This window comes from Argentina silus, assembly GCF_951799395.1.
Source record: "Argentina silus genome assembly, chromosome: 17".
Lineage (NCBI taxonomy): Eukaryota > Metazoa > Chordata > Actinopteri > Argentiniformes > Argentinidae > Argentina > Argentina silus.
Window position 1 is genome coordinate 12,281,542 of NC_139671.1, and position 11,198 is coordinate 12,292,739.

An 11,198-nucleotide genomic window follows, 5' to 3' on the forward strand; every position below is an offset into this window, starting at 1 on the left:
GTGACAATCAGAGAGAGAGAGACAGAGAGGGGGGGGGGGGTGACTGAGATGCCAGCGTTGAACTTGAACCTCTCTCGTTAACGAACGCCACCGGTGTCAGGAGGTGGTTGGGGGGGGGGGGGAGGGGGGAAGAGAGAAACGGTCGGGCAGGAAAGAGCGAGAGGGGAGGAGGAGGAGGAGGAGGAGGAGGAGCACGGAGCGAACGACAGAAAGAGATCCGTCCCATCGTTTTCTGGAGCAGGGAGCAGGGAGCAGGGGGTAACCTGTGCCTCCTATGTGCCTCAGCACCATGGATATAAACCTGCAGTCTCATCGCTTTTACTTCCCCCAGATATACTGCACCGAGGCCGGGGCCGCTCAGATCACTGAGTTCAAAGTCAGGTAGGTTCACTCACCCCCCCTCACCGGGAGTCTCTCTCTCTGCCAGACTCGAACGCCCGTCTGTGGGCAGAGACTACTACTACTACACCATGGGCGCTGTGGAGGTCATCGTCAGCGGACTAGGATAGTACTAGACTTACTCTCGTACCCTGGCCCCTCGACTTTCATTCATCTTATATCCGCAGTAAATCCCTGTGCGTCATCGCAAAAAGCAGCATTCAGAATGGATATGATTCTCTGTCCTATATACATATATATATATATAATACCCACGTCTGCTCTGCTGCTCATACTGTACATTCGATCCGTGAATGAGAGCTGTTGAGTGGTTGTCCTTTCAGAGGGCTGGGCGAGAATGCTAATGTGTTAGTGGTGGCTGTGCAGCGAGGGGTCGGGGCGCTGAGAGTGAGAGTGAGAGTGAGAGGGACATTGATGTGCAGCTGGAGGAGCCTGCCAAGTGCGCACTGGGGGGGGGGTTGACACAGTGGTCGGTGTTGTGTGATGTTTGTCACCGAGGGGCCTGTGGCGTGGTGTGGCGTGGCGTGGTGTGGCGTGGTATGGCGTGGCATGGCGGCCGTAGCTTGTTGACTGTGGCTCTTTTGTTCTCCGTCGCTCCCTCTCTCTGCCCTCACTTCTGTGCTTTTCTCCACCCGCCTGTCACTCCTCTCCTCTCCTCTCCTCTCCTCTCGTCCTCCTTTCTCTCGTAAAACGCTTGCTGCTCCCCGGGTGCCGTGGCGTATCCCCTGACATGGCCGCTGTTGTCATGGTTGCAGAGTGCACAGGGACTCTTCTTTCAGTTCTTCTTTGTCTTTGCGATCGAAGATGTTGCTTTCATTCTCTCGTCCCTGGGTTCAGACTTCACTCTCGTCGCTCCTCCTGGGTGTGCACAGAGATGCAACACATGGCAATGCTTTCTCCCTTCTCTTCTTCTGATCTCTCTATCTTTGTTATCTATATCTATATCTATCTATATATGTGGTCCTCTGTGGCTCAGTTGGTAGAGCATGGGGTTAATTCCTGCTGGGACCATATATACTGAAATCTATGCACTAAGTCGCTTTGGATAAAAGCGTCAGCTAAATGCCAAATTTTATCTAATACTCTTGCCATCCGTCCTCTCATCCATCCATCCATCCATCCATCCATCCATCCGTCCTCTCATCCATCCATCCGTCCATCCATCTGTACATCCACCCACCCTCCCATCCATCTACCCATCCATCTACCCATCCATCCATCCCTCCATTCGTGGTTTCAGGTTTTACCATAATCTGCTGTGTGATCTGGTGGTCAGATTCCTCCTCTAACCGCACTGATTAGAGTGGCTTTAACAGACTCAGGGGGCTTTGCTCGGCTAACAGCCAGGGCTGCCGGGCCAACGGCGTGCCACGATCAGAGGCTGGACACAGTTACTACTACTGCCCAGGAGCTCCAGAGGTTTACAGCAGTTGAGCACCATGGAGAGAGGAGAGAGAGAGGGGGGGGTTGAGAGAGAGGGATGAGATAGGATAGAGCTATCGGAAACTCTAAGAGGAGTTAATTTGATCGTTCCATTTCTGTAATGTGGAATATTATCACTGCCTGGCAAGTCACTGATTAAAAGACAAGTGCCTATCGAAGGTGTCTGCTGTTTCAGAGAGTTCTGCGAGCTCTCCACTGGCAACCCGCTCTCGCCTGCTCTCTCTCTCTCTCTCTCCCTCTCCCTCTCTTCCTCTTTTGTACATTTTCAATCTGAGTGTGTGTGTGTGTGTGTGTGTGTGTGTGTGTGTGTGTGTGTGTGTGTGTGTGTGTGTGTGTGTGTGTGTGTGAGACACAGAGACACAGAGACAGAGGAAGAGAGAAACAGACAGAGAGACACAGGGACAGAGAAACAGACAGAGAGACAGAGAGACAGAGAAACAGAGAAACAGAGAGAGACAGAGAGAGACAGAGAGAGACAGAGAGTCTCACACATTGATGTTTCTGGCTAGCACCTCACTTCCTCTTGACACATTGGACTTTGGGGAAAAAACACAAAAAAAGCATCATGCTTTGAAGTGATTAGAGAGTCTTTAAAGTATCCTTTATTTTCACAAAATCATTCCAACCCCTTAAGCAACATTAATGTTTCATAAATCTGGTCTTATGCAACAGACAGTCACTAACTAAACCACGGTGTTCAATTTGCACGCACACTGCCTTTCTGAGGGTGTAAGTGAATGAATGGAAATGAGCTGGCGCTGCTATATCTTCTTCTCTATTTACAGATGCATTGCTCATTGTTGTGTTTTCCCCAGGCTGTGTGTGTGTGTGTGTGTGTGTGTGTGTGTGTGTGTGTGTGTGTGTGTGTGTGTGTGTGTGTGCGTGAGTGTGTGTGTGTGTGCGTGAGTGTGTGTGTGTGTGTGTGTGTGTGTGACTGTGTGTGCGTGAGTGTGTGTGTGTGTGTGTGTGTGTGTGTGTGTGTGTGCGTGTGTGTGTGTGTGTCTGTGTGTGTCTGTGTGTGTGTGTGTGTGTGTGTGTGTGTGTGTGTCTGTGTGTGTGTGTGTGTGTGTGTGTCTCTTTGTGCGTGTGTCTTTGTGTCTGTGTGTGTGTGTGTGTGTGTGTGTGTGTGTGTCTCTCTTTGTGTGTGTGTCTCTTTATGCGTGTGTCTGTGTGTCTGTGTGTGCTAGAATAGAGAGATGAGGATCAGAGTAGAGCTGAGCCTCAGCTGGCTCCCATTTAACAGGAAATGGACACGGTTTTATACAGTAGGATCAATAACAAGGTTATTAGTACAGATAGAGAGAGAGGGATCAAGAGAAAGGGGGGGAGAGAGAGAAAGAGAGGAGGATGAGAGAGGGAATGGGAGAGAGAGAGGAAAATGAGAGTGAGAAGGAGAGAAAATAGGAAGCCAGAGGAGAGATGGGGGATGGTGAGAAAAGCAGGGGTAAGCAGAAGAGGGGATGGAGGAAGGGAGGAGAGACCGGCAGAGAGAGAGGAATGTGGAGAGAGGAAGAGAGAGAGGAAGATTGTGAGATATAGAAAAGAAGAGATGGGTTTAAGGAGGGGTTAGGGGCGGCACACACCTCAGACAAGCCTTTGTGGGGGATTCTGGGATTTTTGCGCCTGTCTGGGCTCCATGGTGACGGAGGCTATGCATCCCAGAATAATGCCAGGTAACCATGACGACAAGCCTCGGCCAACGCCACGGGAGCACACACACTCATACACACAGTGGGTCCTGTCTCCTTCAATCCTTCTCCAAGCCCAGAGAGCACACCTAACCTTTTGCGATGTGTGTGAGTCTGTGTGTCTGTGTGTGTGTGTCTGTGTGTGTGTGTGCGCATGTGTGTGTGTGCACGTGCGTGCATGTGTGTGTGTGTTCCATTCCAACAGACCAGAGAGGAGAGGAGAGAAGAAGGATGCTCTTTTCTCAGACCCCTCCCGTCTTTAAACCTCCAAAACCATAAATCTGAGGGTGGGTCATCCAATAGAGGATTTACTGTCCCCCCCAGAATGAGCTTTACGTAACACTAACCCTGTCCTACTTCAGCTCATTCATTGTTTTTCATTCACCTCAGTCTAAAGGCCCTGTCTTAAATCCTGAAGCTACTGGACGTTCTTACTGAAGGATTACGTCTTGGGATGAGAGAAAGGGTTGCTATTTTAGGATTCCCCAGAGAATACAACGTCTGTCTGTTCTGCTGTTCTAGTCAGTTCAACAGATGGAAGACATGCTGGAGACAGCAGAGGAGGCTGGTGGAGGTAGACATCGGGAGGACGGCCTGATACCATTCCTCATTCCATTCCATGCATTACGACGAGCACATCCTCCGATTTCTACCTCCACCAGGCTCCCCTGGTAGACAGGCACACTGTTGAATCGGAGAACCTCCCAAAAACAAAAGCTTGGGATGCTCTTTATTCTAGAGTGATGTGGAGAAGTGAAAATATACACAGCGACATCATTTATTGTTATGGTAAATAAGGCCAGATCAGGGGAGGCTGGTGGAGGGGCTCATCGTAATGCATGGAATGGCATGAGCATACCATTCCTCGTTCCATTCCATGCATTACAATGAGCCCCATCCTCTGATTTCTTCCTCCACCAGCCTCCACTGATGGGTAAGTGATGGTTACCACCGGTTTCAGTTCCAGGAATAGTAGAGATACGCTTGAGGACTCCATGGTCCACTGTAGCTCACTTGTACTCATTGAACTGTAAGTCAGCTGTCAGTTAAATAGCAATTTGTATATATATATATATATATTATATATTATATATGTATATATAATACATAGTGGACAGCTGTCAGTCATACTGAATAGTGAAGGCAAACGCAGTGAAGCGGTTACTATATTCTATTGCGGCCATTGTGTAGGAGAGAGATAGAGCACTTGACCTTAATGGCCTCAGTCAAATGCTCAGCCGTAAAATGCATCCCATGTAAACATGTCTGGTATGGTCTGTGTGTGTGTGTGTGTGTGTGTGTGTGTGTGTGTGTGTGTGTGTGTGTCCACGCGCGCGTGTGTGTGTGCCCGTGTGTGTGTGTGTGTGTGTGTGTGTGTGTGTGTGTGTGTGTGTGTGTGTGTGTGTGTGCACGCGTGCGCGTGCGTGCGTGTGTGTGTGTGTCGCTATGGTTATGGGGCATCAGTTAAATGGCATCATGGCCAAGAATGCAACCTCAGGGCAGGTTGTCTCCTTTCCTTCTGCTCCATCCCTTTCTCTGTCTCCATTCTCTCTCTCTCCGTCCGGAGTGAAAGGATCTTCCTCTGGATCTAAGGAGAGTGTTGATGGCCTGTTGATGGCCTGACTCTGCTTCCACCTCCAGTGTTCTCCCCGCCTGGAGATTTCACCTCCACCAAATGGAGCCCCATGCATTTTTTAAACCCACCCTGCACACACAGCTCTGGCTCCCCCTTCTACTCTCTCTCTCTCTCTGTCTCTCTCTCTCACTCTCTCACTCTCTCTCTCACTCTCTCTCTCTCTCTCTCTCTCTCTCTCTCTCTCTCTCTCTCTCTCTCTCTCTCTCTCAGCGCAGAGCTTGAGTGCTTCTGCTGAAGCGTTTGATTCGTCGACTCATGCTGGGCCTGATTGGTTGAATGATTGACCCCCCCCCGCTCCCCCCTCCCCCCTCCCCCCTCCCCCCTCCCCTGTACACTTTATTTAACCTTGTTTTATCCAGGTTAGTCGCACTGAGATCAAATCTATTTTTCAAGAGGGACCTGGCCAACACACACACACACATGTGCATGCACACACACACACACTCCACACGCTCTAGGCCACTTCGTTTAGTTCCATAATGCGTTTAAAGCCAAACTGTTATTTCAGGTTGATGTAGACATAGCCTCCGGCGGTAGACTCTGTACTACACATTCCACTGACCGCTCTCATTAGGAGGAGATCAGGATTCCCAGGAGAACAAAATAAACGAGAATGTCTGTCTCCGAAAAACTGCCGGAGATTTTAATGCTGAAGCACATTCGTTTTTGAAGTCAAGAATCAACTTACTTATTCAACTTCCCCATAGGAGTGACTGAATATGTTTTGTAGCTCCAGTTTGCGGTTCTTCTCATAAACTTGGTTGAGTTAGCGGTGGTGCAGTGCTGTGTACTTTAACTTTTGTTCAAAGAAAAACGATGAATCCGTATACAATATCGCACTATGCAGAACTGCACTTAACTATATCCTGCCAGCAAAGTGTATTATATGCTGCTGCCCTGATGTCAGGGGATTTGCTTGTCTCTAAAACAACAAAGGGACAATCTGAAGTCTAAATCCTCGCTTCACCATCCTTGGTATTTTCCACTCCTCTGCCCCTTATGTAAACCCTCGGAGTTAGCTGGGAGAATCTGCTGTTTGCCAAGACTTTAACTGATTGGTCTGTTGGTCTGTTTACCCTGGGATGAGTTGTGTAGGAGTAATCCTGAGCTATAGGGCAACAGTGGGATGGAGTCTTTGGGGAGAGGGCCAGCGCTGCGGACTTAAGGCCTGGCGGATGGGATGAGCTCCTCTGCCAGTCTGCGGCCAAAGTGGCCAATCATTTAACGACCCTCCCTGTTGACCCTAAACGACACCAAACGACACCTTCCCCAAGTGATGCTCCAGGACAATAACATTCTAACGGTGCGTTCTGACTGGAATGTTATGGTCTACTTAGAATCCTTGGTTTAAGTCAGACTTCAATCAGAGTTTGTTGAACATTGCCACAACCTTTATGGCTCTGGCCCTGAAGCATCTCCAGACATGAAGACTTTCCAGAAATCCCTCCGATGATTTAAAACAAGACTGCATTTTCTCACCTCCAGCCCACGTTAAAACCCTTGGTCATCCTCCAACATGATTTCCCTTGAAACTCATTCATCGTTTTGTGCTTTCCAAATGCTCACCGCGGCTACTTACGTCGGGAAAGTCTTAAATTCTCCGCTCACAGGCTTTCAGTGGGGATTAAACGATAAATTCAGACCACTTTTACGATTCCAAGACCTTGTTTTATAATGTGTGGCTGTCTCCATCGACCTCCACACACTCTCAACCAGTCAAAGCCTTGATAGGCAGTACTAAGACAGAACAAGAGAAGCCCCCCAAGCAAGGTAAACACCTACACTAGACACAACAAATACAGATACAGATAAACATATGGTTTACGGTCTGGAAGGAGAGAAAGTGAGAGAGAGAGAGAGAGAGAGAAAGAGAGAGAGAGAGAGAGAGAGAGAGTCTGCCTCAAAGCCGTGGGAGCTATGGTGAGAACTCCTATCTCACATCACACACTTCTCCTACTAAAAGCTATTTGATGACTAAAGGATGCAGCACTTCACACAGCAAGTGTGCTCCATCTAGCATTGTTAGGCTACATCGGGAGCAGTGACGTTTCATCTGTAATTAAAGCACAGTCTGTCGTGGCTTTTATGGCTTTTTTATTTATATCTCACTGCTCATTCATCTTTTCTTCTCAGCGATATTTTCTAGGCCAAGAGAATATTCCACTCCAGTTGTCATGCCGATAGATTAGTGTGCTCTTGCGTGGTCTCTGCAGTCTGCAGGGTCTGAGAGAGAGCGAGAGACGTGTGTGTGTGTGTGTGTGTGTGTGTGTGTGTGTGTGTGTGTGTGTGTGTGCGTGTGGTTGGGTGGATAGGTGTGTGTGTGTGTGTGTGTGTGTGTGTGTGTGTGTGTGTGTGTGTGTGTGTGTGTCTGAGTTTGTGAGTTTGTGTTCATGTTCCTGCAGTCTGCAGGGTCTCCAGGCTGCTGCTCACACTCACACACTCACACACTGTCAGACACACAAACACACACTCTATAACACGCACTCTTCAATTTGTGTGCTCTTGCGTGGTTGAGGCAGAGCTGGCATCAGTGTCTCAAGGCTCCAACTCACATACACTGTCAGACACAAACTCACTCTCTCAGACACGGAGCACACATTATCAGATACAAATTCACTACGTATCTCAGACAAAAACACACACCCCTGGACTACAAATACATACCCTTAGACTACAAATACACACCCTAGACTACAAATACTGTACACACCCCTAGACAACAAATACACACACCTAGACTACAAACACACCCCTATACTACAAACACACCCCTAGACTACAAACACACACAATTAGACTACTACGAGCACATACGTTTTACAAACACACAATGCCAGACACAATCTCACCCCTACTTCAGACAAACAGATGACGGTGTCACAACCTCATTCAGGCACAAACACACTCACCCTTCATACACACTCTAGCTGACCTCAGATTGTTTTGGGGGCCTAACCCAAATAGACACAATAAGAACAATAAGAATTATAAGAAATTCAGATTAGTTATTTTAGAGGGTCTTTTAAAGTTGGGTAACTTCTGTCAAGAAGCTGTCAAGAGGCTTGAATGCCTGCTGTCGAAGTAGAAAACCTCCCCCCCTCCCTACTCTCTCTCTCTTCTCCTCTCCCTCTCTCCACCACCAAACCTCAAATACGCAAGCAAGCAAGCTGCTTATATAACTAGCTTCCAAAAACAGCCTGACTCATAATTTGGTCTGTGCAGTGCCATGTTTCGGTAGGCTTTCGCAGAGCTATTTTCATTGGCACTCATTCACACTGGGGCCTCATTAACATCATTGGCCCCAGTGATGGGATGGTGTTGGTGTTGGTGAAGCACTATTTAATGCATTGTCTATGAAAGCTGAGGTTTTAGCAGTGGCTGAATCTCATCACTGATTTGTGCCACAGTTATAAATGTTTAAACCCTCAGCTGTTATGTTTCCTGCTGCTTTGATGTTTGATGCAGTGCTTTCACACACACACACACACGCACACACACACACACACACACACACACACACACAAACACACACGCACACACACACACACACACACACACACACACACACACGCACACACACACACTCTCACTCTCTCTCTCTCTCTTTCACACACACACACACACACACACACACACACACACACACACACACACACACACAGTTTCATTATGCAGTTCCTTTGCTTGGCCATTTTGCAAGCAAACCTCTCCAACACGAATCCTTGTTTTGGAACGCAGAGAAAATGTAGTAAAAAAGAGCTCAAAGAAAAACAATTTGTGGCGATGATTGTCCTGCCAGCTTCTAGCTGGCTTGTTTTTGGCGGTTGTCTTTGAGCAGCTGGCTCCGGAACACAAAGGCCTGTTTTGTCAGTCATTCCCCTCCGCTTTCATCGCTGATAAATTATGAGCACAACCCTGTTTGCCCTAGCAGGGAATCAAGGCCATCACTGAGGATTCCTGTAGCAATGGAGGGAGAACGGCCAGAGTGGGGGGCTTGAACTAGCAACTGTTGAACTAGCAACCAGCTGTTCTGCTAAACCTGCAAGACTCCTCACACCACTCCTGCTGCCGTCTTCAGAATGACTGTTAAGGCAAAGTGTTTGTGCAAATGAGATGCATCGACCTCTGATGAGAATGAATTCGGTTTGTAAATGTGTATGTGTCATCTTTCATGGGTGGGTTTACTGATGGCTTTAATGTTTCATGTTCTGTCTTGCCTGATGTACAATAAGGCAGAAAGAGGGGGGCGGTGGTGGTCACGGTGGTCACACAGACACACACACACACACACACACACACACACACACACACACACACACACACACACACATTCAGTACAAGAATGTGCACACATAGGCACATGCACAGACACCCACAAAGTTACATGTGTACCCACACACACACACACACACACACACACACACACACACACACACACACACATGCACACACACAATGCAAAGGGAAAACCTCATGACTCTACACACTAATCCATCAAATCAGGACATTGTTTTCTCTGATAATGACAACCACTGCTGTCTGTAATAAGGTCACTGATGTTATTATTTATTTATGTTTTTGTTTGGTTAACCGTTCCTAATCCAGGGGACAGTAGGTTCATTCCCATCAAATCTCTTAAGGAAAGAGAGACCCCCGGCCTGGCCTAATCTATAGTGCAGGTCTAAATCCACACACACACACACACACACACCCACCCACCCACCCACCCACCCACCCACCCACCCACCCACACACACACACACACACACACACACACACACACACACACGCCCCGCACTGGAATCAAATCAACAGTCCGAGTAACAAACGTGACCACAGGGAGTTAATGTGATAAATGTGGGTGCTGTGGCTGAGGCTCCCCTCCAGCTGTTAGTGACCTGATTCTCCTGGAGACTTCCACAGACCCTGCTGGGGCTGGAGAGAGAGGCGGTCTGAAGGCCTGTGAGTGGGGCCTGGAGACACGCAGAGACGCGAGGCGTACCGCAGCAGAGCGGTGTCTGCGGGCCAGTGTCACAGCTACAGCTCCGGCCTGCCATGCTGACTGAAGACTGAGGCAGATTGAGAAGGATACACAGCCCCCGAGGTTTACGCTGACAAATCAGATCAAAAACTCAGTCAAGACTGACACATACACACGCATCATGCACGCACACCCACACATTAGTCATTAAGACCGATGACAGATGTCTAAATATGAATCAAAGGGACTGATATTTACACGTTTTTTGGGGTCTTTTGTTTTGATGGTTTTCTCACTCTTTTACTCTAATAAGTCCTCCGGTTGTAGTTGGTTAGTACTGTACATGAAACAGGAGATACATTTCACTGTGCAAATGTCTTTTGTCCCAATCTTTTTCCGTACAAGATTCCCAGCAAACCTGTCAAACCTGACCTGGCCTGGAAAGTGGTGGAGTGTGTGAGATGTATACATCTTGTGTAGGACTGTAGGTCTGTCCTACAGATACATTAGGACTGCAGCTCTGAAGGCCAACAGCAGCCCTCATCATACAGCGTTCCGCCTGGGTGGGCACTCTCTGTAAATGATCTGTCAACTCAGCTTTCAATAGTTGGCATTTCTCTCTGAATAAATGGTGTGCTCAGGTGTGTGTGTGTGTGTGTGTGTGTGTGTGTGTGTGTGTGTGTGTGTGTGTGTGTGTCTTGCGCATTTGTTTTGTGTTGTTGGTTTTGAATAGGCAGCGTGTCTCTGCGCTGACAGACGCTTGTTTTCCTGCTCACATCTGATCAGGGACGCAGTGATAACAGAGTAATTTTAGTGCAGGGACCTGGTGGTGTCGGATCAGAAATAGACAGGGGGGAACAAAAGACATGACGCGGGTGATTATTGGGACGAGCTCACGGCGTGACTCTCATTCAGCCGGCTGTGAACAGAGAGAGATGCGGACGCTTCCTGCATGTTCTACCACCCCACACAGAGAGCCTTTATTTGAGCTCATTTCTATAGTTCTATCACCATCACCTGAGGGCCAAAGCCAACAGGCTGGCAGAGAAAC

At 48.3% G+C, this 11,198-nt stretch overlaps 1 protein-coding gene across 1 annotated transcript in view; it reads left to right on the plus strand.

Moving 5' to 3' along the window:
* Positions 1-289: 289 nt before the first annotated feature.
* The window catches only part of evlb (Enah/Vasp-like b), a gene marked incomplete at both ends in the record, with an annotated part of 28,120 nt that continues 17,211 nt past the window's right edge, over positions 290-11,198 (plus strand). The window contains one exon of the mRNA XM_083688434.1: positions 290-381. Coding sequence (XP_083544560.1) covers positions 290-381 — 92 coding nt within the window. The remainder of the gene's footprint in view (positions 382-11,198) is intronic.